General features: G+C 48.5%; 1 protein-coding gene across 8 annotated transcripts in view; it reads left to right on the top strand.

Annotated features, from left to right (window-relative positions):
* Positions 1-5,990, top strand: part of LOC149323845 (cotranscriptional regulator ARB2A) — a 313,183-nt gene extending 307,193 nt beyond the window's left edge. For all 8 annotated transcript variants that reach the window (XM_089493210.1, XM_089493256.1, XM_089493218.1 and 5 more), the window contains one exon: positions 3,114-5,990. In XM_089493210.1, the coding sequence (XP_089349336.1) occupies positions 3,114-3,376 (263 nt within the window). In that variant the 3' untranslated portion in view covers positions 3,377-5,990. The remainder of the gene's footprint in view (positions 1-3,113) is intronic.
* Positions 5,991-18,440: the final 12,450 nt, after the last annotated feature.

Raw genomic sequence — 18,440 nt, forward strand, 5'->3', positions numbered from 1 at the left:
ATGTGCGTATAAGAGCCATCTGTGGAGGACAGATCTTTGTTAGAAGGGACCTGCCTTAAGTGTTCACAGGGATGTAGGGGAATGGAAGTGTGTCTTTGATTGGAAATGGAAGCCTCTGCTGAGGCAGGTATATATATACTGAAGCAGAGCCTTTGTGTAATGGTTGCCTCTGGAGAGGGATCTTTCTGTAGGAGTCATAAGAAAGCCAGTTTTAGAGAGGGTTGGCTTTATAAATGGTACGCCAGTATCATGCCACCCATGCCATCTGGGAGGCAGTCACGACATGCTTTTTGTGTGCCCCTTCCATTTCAGAGACCCCAACCAGCCTTCAGGCAAGCTCTCCTTCAGGGTAGGCCCAGACCATCATGTCCTTTATTGTTGTAACTCCCAGATTGTGATACTCTCACAAAACTGTTGCTAGGCAACAAATGTGGTTACCGGGTCTCAGCGAATAGCTGAAGGGGAAAGCAAAGTGTTGCACCATTGTAGAGTAACCATAGCAATGACCTACTATTACAGAGTGGAGAATTATCATTAACAATGTTAAAGTATCATAGAGGAGCCTGGGATCTGGAGGCTTCCCAGCAGCATCTCTGCATAATTGGGTTACCCAGGAAGGGTCCTCAGCTCTTTCAGGGCACCTGGCGGCTGGTGGGCTTTCTTCTGTGTGTGTGTGTGTGTGTGTGTGTGTGTGTAACATTATATGGTGTTGCATAAAATAAAATGAAAGCGCAGGGTAGTAAATGTCTGTGGATTCCTTATCCAGTAAATATGATATGAAAGAGAAAAGACATGAGTTGTGAAAAATCATTCCAGAGTACCCCAGAATTTCTAGTATACAGTGTTGTAGTTCTTTAAACTGTAGGAACATATTAATCATAATTCATTTCTTTTATTGTTTGCATGATCCAGGAGATGGGGGCCCAAAACACCCTGCAGAAATAATCCAGTTTGAGACTGTCCTGGTTCAGTGCTAGGAAATCCTGGGAATTGTAGTTTATTGTGGCATCAGAGCTTTCTGACAGAGAAGGCTAAATGTCCCACAAAACTACAGTTCCCAGAATTCCCTAGCATTGAGCCAGGGCAGTTGAAGTGGTCTCAAACTGGATTATTTCTGCAGTGTGTTTTGGACCAGAGTCACCATTACCACTTGGTTTAAAAGGGGATCTTTAAAAAATGGACATGATCTTTTAAGAAAACTGATTTTTTTTAAAAAAAATAGTTTTTATTCATATTAAAAATATTAAAAACACAAAATAACAACAAATTGCAACATTTATATTCATTCAGTATTGACTTCCTTACTTCTTGTAACCTGTTGGTAAATTTCTAAAAAATGATATACTCTACGTTAAATCTTATCTAATTGACTCCATGTTTGTTTTCTCTTATTCCATAATTACCTTTAACATTCCTGTATCTTATCAAATATTATATGTCACAAATCCGTATTTGTGTCACAGTTGTGTTTCCTTTTTCATTATTGTGTAGCAATACTCATAAATTCTCCTTTTTTCTTCTTTAGAAAAGGCCCTAAGTGGCCTGTTTCTCAGTCATTTTAATGGTGTTCAGTGGACTCCCTCCCAAAATTATTGACTATAAATTACGCAGCTATCCTTGAGGCAAAGTCAAGCAGGAAAAATACAACTGATGTTTGCTTTTCCTAAAACAAGGGCAAAGAGAGAGTTGTCTGTGAGAGCCTTGCAAATGGAGGCGCCGGGGAGAGTTTTGTGTTTTGCACAAGGAGCATATGGAGAGTATCTGGTCCGTAAGGTGACTGGGTGCTCCTTTCTCTCAAGTAGTAGTAGGCCAGGAGCTTTGGGCCAGACCCATTTCGTAAGAGAGAGAAAAGCTGTCTCTGCCCCTTCACCATTCAAGGTCTAGGGCCCCAGCCTTCCTCCTCCTCCTCCTCTCCATCTACTCTCAGCCTGGATTGGGACCTGGGTCCCAGGGGCTGCTTTAAGAGGCCATTTCCCAACCATGAGCTCCCAGCCCTCTTTTCTTATCTTTATAAACAGGGCAGAGGGGGGGAGGGCAAGCCAGGCGCAAACCTAGGGCCTCATTCCCACTTACAAATAAATCGGTTTGTGATCGGAATTGATTCGACAGCAGAGGGTGGTTCACACTACATTTGCATTTTCCTCCTGTAAAATAACCCACTTGTGGTTCACATTCACAAATGAATCGGTTCAAAATGGACCTGCTCCAGCCGGTTGGAGGGCAGATTTAGATGGATTCTGATCCGCACCTGGTTCACACTTGTGCGGAATTGGTTTATCCAAAAATATGTGGAAAACATTGGCGTCAAAAAGACGTGGGTTAAATGGGTCTGGTGCATGGCCCCCCTCTGAATTGCTTCAAGTGGGAACCAGGGTCATTTGAACAGGTTCAAGCTGGTTTGCGATCCGGTTTAAAAGGTGGTGGGAGTGAGGCCCTCCCCTGCCTGGATCCCTAAAGCCCTCTTCAGGGAAAGCCCTGCTCCCCTGGGAAAGAGCTGGAGCTCTGGGGAGGGAGAAGGCCTGGCCCTAGGAAGCTGGATCCTGGCCCCTTTGCAGGGAGAGAGAGGGCCCTTCTCCGTCTCTTGCCTGGCCCTTCCCTCTCTCTTGGGGCTGCAGTGCCTCTGAGCATGGGCAGAAGGCCTTTCTCTCTCAAGGGCTGAGCAGCCCCCCCCCCTGGAGCTGGAAGGGACTGGCAGCCCCTCTGCCCCGCAGGAAGGAGCCGTTGAACTGCCAGGGCTCAGGGCTATGGCATTCTGGGGAGGGAAGAGCCTGGTGGCGCCCAGGAGGCCCCGCCAAAGGAGGGCGTCCGGGGAACATGGAGGACAGGGCCAAAGAAAGGCCCCAGGCGCTCAGGAGGAATGGGAGGCTCCTGCTTGAGAGTCCTGCTCCAAAAGGAGGGCGTTTGGGGATCCCTCCTCCGGGGCAGGAGGCTGGCGGGGAGGATGCGTCCGGGGAAAGGGGGAGACGGGTGCCCTCCGGGTGGGCAGGGCCAGGGTCCCCTTCCTCCTTCCGCTCCCTCTTCCTCCTCCCCCCTTCTTCTTCTTCTTCCTCTTCCTCCTTCCTTCCCCCCCTCCCTCCTTCTCCAGTGACGCTGGCCTCCTTCTTCCTCTTCAGGGACCGAGAGGCATGAGCTGACTTCGTGGCGGAGCTCCCCCTCCATCTTCCGCTTCTTCTCGGCGGCGCTGGAGGCCAAGGGCAGCGGAGGCAGCAGCAGCGGAGGCAGCAGAGCCAGCCCCAGCCGCGCCAGCGCCAGCGCCGCCAACCCCACGCCACGCTCCCACCGCATCCGCCCCGACGACGACGACGAGGAGGAGGAGGAGGACCAGCAGCATCAGGAGCAGGAGCAGGAGCAGGAGGAGGGCCACGGAGAGCTCTAGCCCCCGCCTCCCCTGGCCTGGCCTTCCCTGCCTTGGTCCCTCATTAGATTGCTTTCCTGCGGAGCCCCGGGTCGCCGCCTCCCCCGCGCTGCCCATTACTTCTGGACGAGCGCAGCTGTCAAAGCAAGCCCCGGGCGCCCAGCCCCCCCCCCCCGAAGAAGAAGAAGGAGGAGGCCCGGGCCCAGCCCCCCCTCCGCCTCCTTCCTCCTCCTCCTCCTCCTCCTGCCAGCCATCGCTCCTTCTTTGGAAGACAAAAGGCGGGGGGTTTCACAAATAAACCGACCAAACCCTCTCTCTCTCCGCCTCGGATTGAAGCTTTCTTAAAACCACTAGGCAGCCATGCCCAGAGATCTCCTGGGAGGGCTGCGTCCGCACTGGGGAACTCCTCCGCTCTGGTACCCGACCAAAACAGCTCCCTTCTCCTCCAGGGCGGAGGCTGCCACTGGGATGCGCCTGGGAACCGCTTGTAGTCTTATGCTCCAGACCATTTGCCTGGATTCCTACTCCATCTCCCACCAAGATTTTTGGGGAGGCCTGAGGCAAACCCCTTCCCTTGCAAAAAGGTTTTTTCCTGGCCCAGTACGGCTCCTCGTTCTTTCTTTCTTTCTTTCTTTCTTTCTTTCCTGCCTTCCTTCCTTCTCTCCCTCCCCTTGAGCTCCTCTGGAGCCAGTCTCCTTGACCACACTGTGAAACATTTCAAAAACATGTCTTGCTCACTTTGCTGATCACTTTTGTTGGATGGCTGGGTTCCTCCCTTGCATTTTAACCCCCACAAATGACAACGAGATTCCCCTCTTTTTTAATATATATATCTCTCTACACAAGCCTGATGTTCACTTTTGGGCGCCCAGTTGTTGTTGTTGTTGTTGCTGCTGCTGCTGCTGCTGTGTACCTCCAAGTCATTTTTGAGCTATAATTTAAGGTGATCCTATCATGGGGTTTTCTTGGCAAGTTTCTTCAGAGGAGAGAGATCTTGTATCGCCTTTGAGGCTGTGGAATCAGCACCTTTGAGACTCACAGCAGGAGCTTTCCTAGACTTCAGTCTACTTCCCCAGATGCATTTTTAGTAAGCAAAAATTGTAAAATAAATGCATCTGAGGAACTAGTTTAGTCTATGAAAGCTCATGCTGCAACTTCTTTCCTTCAGTTAGTCTCAAAGGTGCTACAAGATCTCTGCATACTGATTCTACAGACTAGCATGGCTATATCTTTGAATTCTTCACATTCTCTGAGGCTGAGAGAGTGTGACTTGGCCAAGGTCAGGCTGTGGGTTTTTTGTGCTGGAGCTGGGATTTGAACCCTGGTCTCCAGAGTCCTAGTCCAACGCTCAAAGCACTAGACCACACTGGCCTTCTGGTGCCACCCACTTGGCACCATGTTAAATGGTTTCCACCTGAGCACCTGGCCCTACCTACAGCCCCCAGGGTCCCTATTTCTAGGGGGGGGAGGAACTGGGACCAGCACAAGCCTCTTCCCAGAATCTTGCTGAAAGTAAAGACGACCCCCCCCCCCATTGAACCCAGGGCAAAAGTGAGGTGCCCCCCAGTTCCGGTCCCTTTCCCAAAGAGGCCCCTCCAGGATCAGGAGCAGGTGCCAGTCCCTGGCCTTGCCTAAAGCAACCATGCCCAGCTGGATTTCCAATGGGCGCCTGGGGCAAAGCCTTACCTGCTCAAGAGAGAAGGGTTTTTTCCCCATCCTTGGTGCCTCATCTTGGATGTTATCACCGCAGAAGAATTGCATTTCTTTTCCTGGGTGCATTTGAGGAAACAATCTAGTCTGACACTGTTTTAACTGCCCAGGCTCAAGGCTAGGGAATTCTGAGAACTATAGTTTTGTGAGACATGTAGCCTTCTCTCTCTCAGAGAGCTCTAGTGCCACAGTAAACTACACTTCCCAGGATTTCCTCACACTCGGCCAAGGCAGTTAAAGCAGTCTCAACCTGGATTATTTCTGCAGTGTGTTTTGGACCCCTAAATGCTTTTAACTGTTCCCATCTCCATTTCTGTTCATTATCTAAAACTCTCTCTCTCTGCCTTGCCCTGGCTAATGTTTTCCTTTCCTTTCCTTCTTCTCGGATTTCCATCTCCTGTTGTTGTGTGCCTTCAAGTCCTTTGGACTTAGAGCAACCCTAAGGGGAACCTATCACATTTGTTCAGAGGGGGTTTGCCATTGCCTTCTTCTGAGGCTGAGAGAGTGTGACTTGCCCAAGGCCACCTAGTGGGTTTCCACAGCCAGGCAAGATTCAAACCCTGCTCTCCAGAGTCCAGGTCCTGCACTCAGACCCCTACACCAGGCTGTCTGTCTATATCCTACCTATTCTATATTTGGCTTCTTCCACCATCAGAGGAAAACAAGCCTTTGATAGCTGCCTGTGTCTTGTGAAAAGCCATGGAGGGTTTGCAAAGTGCCAAATCTCACCCAAGGCCCCAGTTGTGGTGTTTTATTCAGTCGGACTCCTAAAGTGGCCCCACCATCCCTTGGCCCCGTCTCCTGTGGTTGCCTGGTTTGTAGCCTTCCTGCTTCCGAACACAACTATCCAAGCACAGGGAATTGCTCAAGATTTGTCTCTTTTTCTGTTTACACTGAATCAATAAAAAGTTGTTTTCTCTTCTAAGACTGTAGCTGTGGTTTATTGGTGTGTATGGTCTGAAACAACAGGGGATGTGGCTCCTTTGCTTGGCCAGGCCTAGTCCAGCGGCAGTCAATCTGGGGAAGAAGAGCAGGGCCTGCGTTGGACCCCATAGAAAGAGCCCCCTGTGTGGCCTGAGCCTGCTTTAGGAATAGTGGGGTCCTGGGGAGGGCTGTCCCTTTTCTGGGTGGGAGGAATAAAGAGTAAATTGGAGGGGATGAAACCTTGAGGCCTACAGACAAGGCATGGATTGAAACCACAAGGGAATGTTTTTTGTTGTTGTGTCCCTTCAAGTCCCTTGCAATTTATCATGGGGTTTTCATGGCAAGTTTCTTCAGAGGAGCTTTGCCATTGCCATCCTTTGAGGCTGAGAGAGTGTGACTTGCCCAAAATCACCCCATGGGTTTCCATAGCAGAGGAGAGATCAAACCCTGGTCTCCAGGCATAGTCTGAAACCATCACACCACTCAAAACCAGTTCAAACCACTACAAGTGGAGTGAACATGACTTAAGCAAAGGGGTCGCCTTCCTTGCTCTCCAGGCCTGTTGGTGTTTGCTGGGAACCAAGTCCCAAGGAGGCTTCTTCTCATGTAAGGAAATGCCCCTCAGGAGCTGCAAAAAGGAGAGAGGTCGGTGGACACCAAGGAAGGGCTTCTGCACACCAGAGCCAAGAAACCCTAAAACCTCAGACTTCTGCTGAGGCCAGTCTCTGGATGGACAGTCATTCAAATGTTACAGGTCAAAGGTAGGCAAGATTAAAAATCCCCACTTGAAATTATTCATCAACATGTCTTTTAAAACATTTCTGAGTCTGACACATGGGACAGTTCATTGCCACCTTAACCACAAAACAGGCTTCCACATGTTCCCTTAAACCCCAGTCCCATGGGTTGGATATGGTAGTTGGCATAAATATACCCAAACGATCTTAATGATAAGGTCCAGTTCCAGGATTTAGAAATAACTAGCTGTGGATAGACTCAGTCAAGGAAGCCAGGGCCCTAAGTTTTACAGAGCTGTTCATAGAGATCTCTCCATGATAAGCTCCAGTTCCAGAATTTTTGAAATAACTGGCTATTCAAGTTATTGGCACTTAATTCCTTTTTGTAGTAGCTAAGGCATACAGACTTTATAGGGAAGTAGTTATGTTTTAACTTCTTGTACGTTATGTTAATTTTATACCGTTTCCTTTTAATTGTTTTCCATTCTTAAATTTTTAAAGCGTTATCATCTTGCGAACCGCCTTGTGTCTCTTTCTGGGAGAAAGGCAACAGAAAAATGAAATAAATGAATCTAAAAATAAAATGAAATTAATAATGGTTGTAACCTATGAGAGATAGCAGCTCTTTTGGCAGTGTGAGTAACATTGAAAAGCCAGTTACAGGTGTGGCCCCACAACCAAGGATGGAGGAGGAATTGCACAGGATCCCAGCTCCTCTGTGCACTACACCTCTTACTCTGAAGTAGGAGATGGCCAGGTCGGCAGGACCAGAGTGTGTTTAATATAATGTAGATATAATATAGGTATATATTATAGGGACCTGCCTACTAAGAGGAGAGGCTTGGGACTGTCCATGTAACTACAATCGGCCCTCTGTATCCACTATTTTTTATCCACGGATTTAAGCATCCACGGCTCTCAGAGATCCCAAAAACATCAGTACTAAAAAAAAAGCAAACCTTGATTTCCCCATTTTATATAAGGGACATCGTTTTATTATCCATTAGGTTTAATGGGACATGAGCATCCACAGGTTTTGGTATCCACAGGGAGTCCTGGGACCAAACCCCAGGGGATACCAAGGGCCCACTGTAACTACCTTTTAAAATTAACTTTCCAGTCTGCCTTACAAAGCTTGAAATACTAAAACGTAACAGAAGAAACTCTCTTCCCCCACATTGTGTTTGCCTGGGTCAGAAGAAGCCCAGTCTCTCCCCTTGAGAAGTACTCCCCATACATCTAATCCCCTCTGGATGGCTTGAAAAGGGTTTTCAGATTCAGACCCTCCACCCCAGAATTTCAGTGGGATGGCAAATTTGGGATCCCCTGCATTTGAAAAGGATGGAGATGTTTGAGAAGGAGACTGGATGGGACCCATGACATTTTGCATGGGACCACTTTGTATGCATCAAGTACATGGGGACTGATCTCCCAACCTTCCCACCCTGAAATCCCTCCTGGCCTTCCCTGGTCACTTTCTTTCTTTCTTTCTTTCTTTCTTTCTTTCTTTCTTTCGTTCTTTTGTTCGTTCTTTCTCTCTTTCTGCCCCTGTCCCTGTCTGTTTCAACTTGCCCTTTTAATCGGTGAAGTCGACCAAGCCCAGTTTCTTGAGCTGGATCCCATACATTTCTGGGGAAGGGAGAGTGGTAGTCCCCCCTCCTCCAAATAGTGGGACTTGCAAAGGATTCAAACCAGTACAGCATTAAAACATACCAAAAAGTCAGTAAATATATAGGTGCTTCTCTGTGTTATTATTTTTTTTAAAAAAAAATAACTCTTATAAAATTAAAAGCATTTAAAATGTATTAAAAGACTTTTTTATTTTTTAAAAAATCAGCACATTAAAATCAACACCATTCAAAGCCCAGGTAAATCTATTCTTGAAAGCCTGGTGGAAGGAGACAATTGAGAAGAGAAGGAAGAAAGTCACCGCTCCGGAGCAGAGTGGCCAGATGCCCTCGCCCCAAAGGAGGACAAGGCACCGCCAAATGGAGGACATTCGAAATCAGTGGAGGGCACCACCAAGTAAAAGCTCGAAACACAGACATATAAATATATTATGTTATAAAAGCACAAATTTGTAAATATAAATCTATGCTTCTTAAGTCATGCACAAGATGAAGGACGTTTTGGGAATTCCTCCTGGGCAGAAAGTTGAAGTGTAGGACGTGCCCTGGAAAAGGAGGACGCCTGGCCACCTTCTCCTTAGGGAGCTCCAAAGTCTGGGAGCAGCCACCAACAAGGCCCTCTCCTTTGCTCCCAACAAACGACACTGAGAAAGTAATGGGGCAAAGAGAAGGGCTTCTCCTGCAGATCTTAGGGGCTGGGACAGGGTCACATGGGGAGATGCAGCCCTTCAACCAACGGTGGGTGCAGACATTTAATAATAATAATAATAATAATAATAATAATAATTTATATCCCACTTTCCTCCCAAAATTGGGACATAAAGCGCCTTACCATTTTAAAGCACTGTTCAATTAAATTAGAGCCAGCGTGGAACAGTGTTTTGAGTGTTGGACAATGAGTCCTGGAGGCCAGGGTTTGAATAGTCTGCATCAATAAAAGTATAGTGTCTAGATCAAGAGAAGTAATAGTGCCACTATATTCTGCTTTGGTCAGGCCCCACCTGGAATATTGTGTCCAGTTCTGGGCGCCACAATTCAGAAAGGACATTGAGAAACTGGAGCGTGTCCAAAGGAGGACGACTAAAATGGAAACCATGCCCTATGAGGAACGACTTAGGGAGCTGGGGATGTTTAGTCTGGAGAAGAGAAGGTTAAGAGGTGATATGATAGCCCTGTTTAAATACATGAAGGGATGTCATATTGAGGAGAGAGCTAACTTGTTTTCTGCTGCTCCAGAGAACAGGACCCGGAGCAATGGATGCAAGCTACAGGAAAAGAGATTCCTCCTCACCATTAGGAGGAAATTCCTGACAGTAAGAACTGTTTGATAGTGGAACATGTTCTCTTGAAGAATGGCGGAGTCTCCCTCCCTGGAGGCCTTTAAGCAGAGGCTGGATGGCCATCTGTCGAGCATGCTTTGATTGAGAGTTCCTGCATGGCAGAATAGAGTTGAACTGGATGGCCCTTTGGTCTCTTCCAACTCTATGACTGATTCTGTGAATCCCGGCTCAACCAAGCAAAGCCACTGGGTGACCTTTGGGCAAGCCACACTCTCTCAGCCCCAGAGGAGGGCACCGGCCAGCCCCCTCCGAAGGGATCCCCAGGACAAGATGCCCAAACCCTGAGAGCTCTGGGCGGGGAGATGAGTCACAGAGGAGCTGAAGGCTAGGAGGAGCGGAGAGTCTGAGCCCAAAGCTTTTTATTGCTTCCCTGCCTTGGACTGAAAGAGCCAAGAGCTCAAGAGTCTTGAGTCTCAGATCTGTGCCCTGCCTCTCTCTCCCTTCTCCTCGGTCTTTCCAGCCATGCAGGGTTTTTTGGGGGGCGAGCATTGCGTGAGATTAAAGGGGGGAGCACTCCCTTCCTCCACCGCAGACGAGATCTCTTCATTCACTTCCATTCACATCAGGAGAAGGGATATTGGTCCTGGAGAACCGGGTTCCTGGGGCCTTTTTTGTTCATTCATTCATCTATTCTTTCGCTTCTAGACCACCCAGTCACTCTGACTCGGGTTGTTTTCCTTTAAACGTATGAGAAATGAGAAGAGCACCACATAAAGCAGCACAAAGGAAAATCAGCAATAGGGAGGCATAATAATAATAATAATAATAATAATAATAATAATAATAGCATATGTAACCCGGCCTGCAAAACATGAGCACGGATAAACAAGACAAACCCAGCCACACTTAGAAAAAGGAGAAAACCCACAAAAACTCCCCAAGAAGTCCTCCCCGCAAAGACCATTTCATGCAGTCTGTGCCACCACAAACTACAGTTCCCAGAATTCCATACCATGGAGCCATGGCCGCTAAAGTGGAACCAAACTGGAGGATTTCTGCCAGTGCGGATGCAGCCCAGAAGGAGCCCCCAAATCTGGCTTGAAGCCCTTTCCTCTCCCGATGAGCCCCAGCCTGGTCTGCTGCAGAGGGTCCCTGGGGCTGGGGAGGAACCCGGCAGGGCTTTGAGAAGGTTTGGGGGATTGGGAGGTTTAACTGGGAATGGATCGTGAACTCCCTTCAGTGCCGCTTCAGTGCCGCTTTCGCCTTATTGGCCAAGAGGTGAGAGTTAGTGGGAGCCAGAGAGAGAAAGAAAACTGGATTCTTCCAAGCGAAGGGAGACTTCCCAGTTCTTCATAACTTTTCTTCCTCAGCAACTAACATTGCAAGTGCAGAAGGAATCTGGGTTAGAAGGGATTAAAATCAAGACGCATGCGATGGTTTTGGTGGCCTAAAGGTCAGTTTATTCTCATTTTCTCTCGTGGGGAGTTCTGCGCATTTCCAAAGCTTTGTTTCTGCAAGAGGCTTGGCTTTTCTCCCGCAGATCTTCCCACTTAACGCGGGTTCCAAACACACTGCAGAAACCATCCGCTTTGAGACCGCTTTAAACTGCCCTGGCTCAAGGCTAGGGAATTCGGGGAACTCTAGTTTTGCAAGAGAGACCTATTTAGCCCTCTTTATGAGAGAGCACTGGTGCCTCAACAAACTGCAATTCCCAGAATCCCCTAACACTGAGCCGGGGCAGGTAAAGCGGTCTCAAACTGGATTGTTTCTGCAGTGTGTTTTGGACCCAAGTTACCTCCTCAATGTTCCCATTTTGCAGCTGAGGGACAGGCATTCCCCCGACCTCTTATCTTATATTATCTTTAAAGGACAATTGACTTGGATTTTGTTGTTTCGTTTTTTCCCTCAGAGATCGCAGGATCATTTCTGCAAACTTGGTGACTCCATCCTAAAAGAAGCCATCCTGGCAAGGATTCCTGACCAGCTAAATTGGGACGTTGAAATCTTTCTTTCTTCCGAGGGAGGGCAAGCACTTTTATTTTTGTCCCCGCTTCCCTCCCCTTTCGCTGGCTTTGGAGCTGATTCTCAAAACAAAAAAGGTCTACTTTGAAAACTTGACAGATCCGAAGATGGCCTGCGCTGGAGCTCCACTCTCTCCTCCCATTTGGAGTGAAAGCAACCTGTGAACGTGGGAAGCGGTTCTTGCGAGCCTCTGAGAGACAGATCACGTTAATGGCTGACTTGGTCCCTCCAAGTGCGAAGGAAGGAAGGAGGGGAAAGGGGGAGATAAATAAATACATAAAGAGTAGAGCAGAGCTTCCCTAAACTTTGGGAGGGCTGTCATCGCCCGCAGTCCCCCTCTGTCGAGTTTCGGGTTGCGTGTATTTGTGAGCATTTCACCAGATCAGTGACAGCTCTTTATTTGCATAATTATATGCTCTGGTCTGAAGAGAAAACTCACCCCCAAATTTCATGGGTCACCAGGCGACGACAATCCCTGTTTTATCACGTATGCTAAGCAAAGAGAGAGAGGGGGGGGAGTGTGTGTGTGTGTGTGTGTGTGTGTGTGTGTCGAGGAGGGAACCCTAAGAAGCTGCTCCTGGAGGGGTTCATTCCTCAGAAGAGGAAAGATCCCTTGAATAGGAGAGGACTCTTTTTTTAACTTGAATTCGGCTTCAAGGGGGAGGAAGGGGAGATTAAGGGGAGATCTGGGGAAACGAGGGAGAGAAGAAGAGAGAGAGACCCCTCCAGCACCAGGACTTCAAAGGGGCTTTTTCCAGAAGACATTCCTATAGGCATCTAAGCCAAATACTGTCACAGCTCAATCCCAGCCCTAAGGGACACCCCCCCCCCCGAGTTCAACGGGACCTCCTTCCAGGGAAGCTAAGAGTGTGACTTGATGGAAGGGCCTTTCCTTGAACTCAGGACCGGGGCTGACCGCAAGGACGAAAATACAGACCTGCTTCAAAGAGACACTGGTCAGAGAAAGAAAGTGTTTCATCTCTAGGGTGATGTCCCTCTTGAGTCGCAAACTGCAGTGTTCATTTTAGATAAACTGTAGGTAGGGGAAAAGGGGAGATCCGAAGCCGCTTTCCCCGAGTGAGGCGCCCATTTGCAGGGGAGGATTGGACTGGATTTCATTTCTTTCAAGGCTTTCTCTCGCACCTGGGATCCCATGGGGATGCGTTTGCAAAGGGAGACAAGGGCCTTTCCGTCCCGAAAGGGCAAGGGTCCAGGGATGGAGGAGTGGGAGTGAGTTCCTCTTTTGGGGAGGGTTTTTCATCCTCTAAAGGCTGCATCTACAGTGGGGAAATAATCCGGTTTGGCACCGCTTTAACTGCCCTGGCTCAAGGCTATGGAATTCTGGGAGTTGGAGTTTGTTCTCCCAAAAGCACAAATGGGGCCCCTGAGAGTCAAAAGAGAGAGGAAGGGAAGGGAAGAGAAGAGAAGGAAAGAGAAGTGAAGAGGAAAAAAGAGAAGAGAAAAAAATGGAAGGGAAGAGAAGGGAGAAGAGAAGAAAATAGAAAAAAGGGAAGAGAAGAGAAAAAAGGGAAGAGAAGAGAAGAGGAAAAAGGGAAGGGAACAGAAGGGAGAAGAGAAGAGAAGAGAAAAAAGGGAGAGAAGAGAAGAGGAAAAAGGGAAGGGAACAGAAGGGAGAAGAGAAGAGAAGAGAAGAGAAGAGAAGAGAAGAGAAGAGAAGAGAAGAGAAAAAAGGGAAGAGAAGAGGAAAAAGGGAAGAGAAGAAAGAGGAGAGGAGAAGAAAAAGGGAAGGGAAAAGAAGGGAGCAGAGAAGAGGAAAAAGAGAAGAGCAGAGTCCCCGACCTTTGCTGATGGCCTGGAAGCCAGAGCCCCCTTGCCATCGAGTTCCCTCGTTCTGCGCCCCTTTTGCCTTGAGGCCCTTGAGCAGGGGAGGCTGGGGGAGAGGGTTCCCAGCCTCAGCCCCTCCTGCCCTCGACCCCGGATTCCGTCCTGCCCCCCCCCCTCAGGCACCGCCTGCTTCTTCTGGTGGAGGCTCTGGCGCCTGGGATTGGGGGGGGGGGGTTAGAGATGTCCAGGGCTGCCCCTCCATCCTCTCCTCCCCCTCCGGCTCCCAGGAGGAGGCTGTGGACCGGAGGAGGGTGGGATGCCCTTCAGAGAAGGGGGCGGGGTGGGAGAAGAGTTCAAAAGAAGCGCAGGGGGGCATTTGAGGGAGATGCTGGAGTCTCTCTGGAGGGGCGGAGAGGCCCTGACTGCAACTCGCCCCCAGGCCTCCCCCTGCCCACAGCCCGACTTTGGGTTTCAAAGAGGTCTTTTTTGTGGGAGGGGGCAGAAATGAAGAATAACCAGGACTCCCCTCAAAAGGCCCTTGCCCTTCTTCTGAAAGCTTTGGAAAGGCCTGCCCTTTTGGCAAACTTCATTCTTTCTCTCGATTTAGGAAGAGGAGCCATCAACTCCCTGGCTCCTCCTTCAAACCAGGTAAAAAGCACCATGGGCCTTCTAGTGCTCCTCTCCTCCTCTCCAGCCGGTCTGCCTGTCGGTGTGATCCGCCTCGGCCTCCCTTGGGCCCTCCAGCCTTGGCACCTGGGTTCCCTTCCTCGGCTCTTAACCATCAGCTCACCTTCCTTAGCCTCAACCTACTTCCCGACTTCTCCGAAAAGTTTCACTTCTCCTCTGAATGAGTTTTCCCAACTGGGAAAAGCAGGAGATTCGGTGGATCAGGGAGGCGGGTTTATGTGCTGCCCTTTGAGGCGACCCAAAAGAGAGAAAAGTATTATCCTAAAAAGGGATACGGAAATTAAACTGGGAATAAAATTTCTAACAGTCATAACGCCTCCTCTGATCTCACTTTTTTTCGTTCATGCATTTTTATAATCTTTGTATAATCTAAACCTACTTCTGTTTCTGCTTTTTCCCCCCTCCTCCTCCTCCTCCTCCTCCTCCTCCTCCTCCATCATCATCATCATCATCATCATCATCATCATCATCATTATTATTTTCTTATATCCCACCTCTCTCCCGACATAGCGACTCAAAGCGGCTATAGATCCTCCTTTTTATCGCTTTTCATAGATCCTTCCTTTGCCCCCAAGTTATTCACCTGTGAACATTGCACTCCCTGCGATCTAGATTTCACATCCCCTGCTTTGCTTTGCTAAGGGATCAAGTGCATCATTTCCCAAGTTATCTTCCTCTAAAAACGGGAGGTTTTTCTAAAAGGACCGAAAAGGGGATATAAATGAAGGGACATCGACTCAACCCTCCCTTTCCCCGCTCTTCCATTGAGAAAGCGCAGGAGTTTTGGCCTCGTCGGGGCTAGAAGCCCTTCCAAAAACCAGGCCAGCCCTGGGATGGCACCTCTTCCACCTTGATCTGGTTTGGGGGGGGGGGGTGTCCCTGGATTCCCTGGGAGTGAAGTCCGCAGAGGGAAGCAAAGCAGCCTGGATCGCCTCCTTCCCTTCCTTTCCCTTTAGCACCATGGACAGCGCTTAGTTCCGAATAGGTTTCTCTTTCCTCTAACTAAAGGCTCTCTTTTCCTCTCCTAACCGAATCCAGGAGCTGCCCTTCCCAGAAAAGTTACTTCTACGTTTACTTCGCCTCTCCCCCGCCCTCTTTAGGTTTCCAAGTCAGGGAAGGCATCGGACTGGGCAGTCACAAGTTCAAGTCTCCTCGCCTTCTCAAGTACAATAACACCCCAAATCCACAAAAGCAGGGATAGCTTTATTGGGCCAAGCCAAATGAGCAAGCTTCAGCGCAGCGATATATATTTGACGCATTTGGCTTGGCCCAATAAAGCTATCCCTGTTTTTGTGGCTTGGAGAGATTATTGTACTTTGCTAAATGAAACCCTTTTGGTGGCCTTGGACAGGTCACACTCTCTCAGCCCCAGAGGTAAGCTCCTCTGAACCAACCTTGCCGAGAAAAACCCATGATAGGGTCGCCTTAGGGTCTCCATGAGTCGGAAACGACTTGAAAGCACACAACAACAACAACAACAACAACAACAACAACAACAGCCCGTGGCCAACGCAGCTCCCTCTGGGTTGGTTTCCTCCTTCACAAGGAGCTCCACCTGGCTTATCCTCCCCTGAGTTCCTGGTCCCAGATGCTCCCCATCCCCTTTCCAACTACAACCTCTCCCCATTCCTTCAGATCTCTCCCTGTCTTTCTGTTCCACCAGATGAATCTGAGGAAGTAGACTTGAGCCTAGGGAAGCTCCTGCTGCCAAGGTCTTTCTTCTAGTTGGTCTCAAAGATGCTACAAGGTCTCTCTCCCTACCTCCTCCACCTGCCCAGCTTGCCTCCAGGGCCTTTTTCTCTTCCTGGCCCCCGACCTTCCCTTTTTACTGGGAGGTAGACGTGCTTTCAAGGCTCCTTCGCCTTCTCCCTCGCCCACCAGCTGCGGTGGGGCTCCAGGAGGCTTTCCCAGCAGGTGGGATCCTCTTCTGGGGGGCGGAGGAGGTCGCCCCTACTCCCAGCAAACCTATTCCCAGACAGCTGGTTAATGGCAGCTTCGGGAGAGACACCCTGGAGCCCCAGCCCAAACGGAAAGCCCCAGAGTCAGACAGCAACTCACTTGACAGCCCATCATCCCCCCCCCCCCCCCAAGCAAGGGCCGGGCAGTCTCTGTTTCTCAACCCCTTAACCTTACTTCCCCCAAACTTTCTCCCTCCAGCCCTGCCACCTGCTGAGCTCGTCGGGACTTTAAGCCCTCGCTCAGTTCTCTCTCTTTTCTCTCTCCCCCTCGATGGCCCCAATTCCTTTAATTCGGGTTATGAGGAAGGAAGGAAGGAAGGAAGGAAGGAAGGAAGGAAGGAAGGAGAGAAAGGAGGAAGATTCTCTTTTTTCTTTCTCCCTCCTCCTTTCGCTTTGATCACGTCCCTTTCATCTCACAAACAACCTGGAGCCCTCTCACCGCTTGTAAAGTCAAAGTTATTTACGTGTTCACTATTTATATCCCTCCAAGATGCTGGGTGCTCTCTCCTGAAAGCGCTTGCCCCCCCCCCCGACTTTCCTTGCGGTAAAAGCCCAGATCGTTGCCATCCGCTCCGTTGAGCTAGAAGGGATCAAGCGGGTAGTTTGGATCATGACAGATCCTCTGCCCTTTCTGTGGGGCGCCCCTTTGAACGAGGCACACGCTTCCAAGGGTCTTAAGACACTGAAATTAAATTCAGGACACTGGAATTAAATTTAGGATGCCAGCAAAGCGTTTTCGCCCCTTCCTTAGAAAAGTGACACTCAAATGCGGCCACAAGTTCCTTTTCCTACCCAGAATTAGATTCACAGAAAGCAACCATTTCCCGAACCTTGTCGAAGTGAGTTAAAATTAAACGGTGCATTTTATCCCTGACTTTTAAAAACTGATTTCGTATTTCGTTTGTCACCAGGGATCGCCCCAAGACCCCCTTCCAGTTATTCGTTTTTCTCCAGAAACTTCCACGAAGGAAAACTTCCTTTTCTCCCGACTTCTAACTCCTCTTTAGATGGAATAAATATAGCCTCCACATTTGTACTGAATTACTTTCATTTCCTCGTTTTTTTAGGGGGACCGTTTCCTTGAGTAAATTCTCTGAACCTTGTGTTGCCCCCACCAAAAAATGTCTATGGAAAACGAAAGAGCACTTTCCAAAGCTGGAACGGGGGAACGAGGTCGTTTTCAGTGTTTTTTGCAAACGGAATTGCATTTCCTCGACACACATACACAACAACAACACAACGAGCACAGATAAAAAGGAGTCCCTAAACTTTCAGTAAAATAACTTGAGATATATATATATAATTTTTGGAATGGTTGACACCCCTGAAGATGTTTCTGTAAGTTTTTAACGGCGGCGGCCCCTATTTAGGAATTTGGTCCCTATTTAGGAATTCGTTTCCAGGTCGTTCCTCTTGCCGATGTCCGTCCTGCAATGAAGACGTCAGTCTGCAGGGCCCTGAGAGGTTCAAGCAATTTGGGGTTTGTTTTAAAAAGGCAAGCAAAAGGGTCGAGAGAGTGAGGTGTCTTGCGAACTGGAAAACTGAAAATTGAAAAACTGAAATATTTCCTCCTCTTTTTCTCTCTCTCTTCTTTAGCATGTAACTTTTTCGGACAGCTCCCCAATATTTCCCATTGTCAATTTAACATGCAACTTGAGTATTTCATTTCCTTCGAAATCCCTTTTCTGTGGGTCATTTTGCTTACCCCTCCATTGTCTTCCTGGACAGCTCACAATTTAGAAAAATATAGTTTTGAGTTATTCTTTTTTTTTAACTTTTTAATGGGAGACATTTGTAAAACGATGGAGTCTTAGAGGAGGAGAAAAAACAGACAAGGAGACTGGCGATTGGGTGTCCAACATGATGGTATTTTCAATTATTTTCCGCACAATTATTTCCCCCAGCTATTGCTTTTCCTTGGGATTGTTTTCTTTCTCCCCCCCCCCCTCCTCTTATTCGTGAAATGGGTGGAGAATCCTTCCCCTCTTTTCTCTTTCTCTCCCTCTTAACTCCTGTAACCCTTCAAAGTCGTTTGAAATTACTTTTCGGGTCTTCGGGCCATTTGTCAGAGTCAAAATGTACCTGGGCTATCTGGTGAAATGAAAAGGTTTCGTGTATATATTTTAGAGATATCAGAGGATTCCTCCGCAGAGTTTCCTAGAAATCAATAGGATCTATGAATATCCGAGGAGCCTACTGGGGAAGCCTAGGAGAAATAACCAGGTTCTTATGTGGTTCTGTGGAATCAGGTTGGAAGATCCCCTTCATTTCTTTCATTTTTTAATAGTCAGTTTCCGACAGAACATCTTCCAGAACATTGAAGGGCAGGAAAGATTTGGAAATACAACGTTCAA

Source organism: Sceloporus occidentalis, unplaced genomic scaffold (genome assembly GCF_023333645.1).
Source record: "Sceloporus occidentalis isolate IW3139 unplaced genomic scaffold, rSceOcc1.0.p SCAF_1, whole genome shotgun sequence".
Lineage (NCBI taxonomy): Eukaryota > Metazoa > Chordata > Lepidosauria > Squamata > Phrynosomatidae > Sceloporus > Sceloporus occidentalis.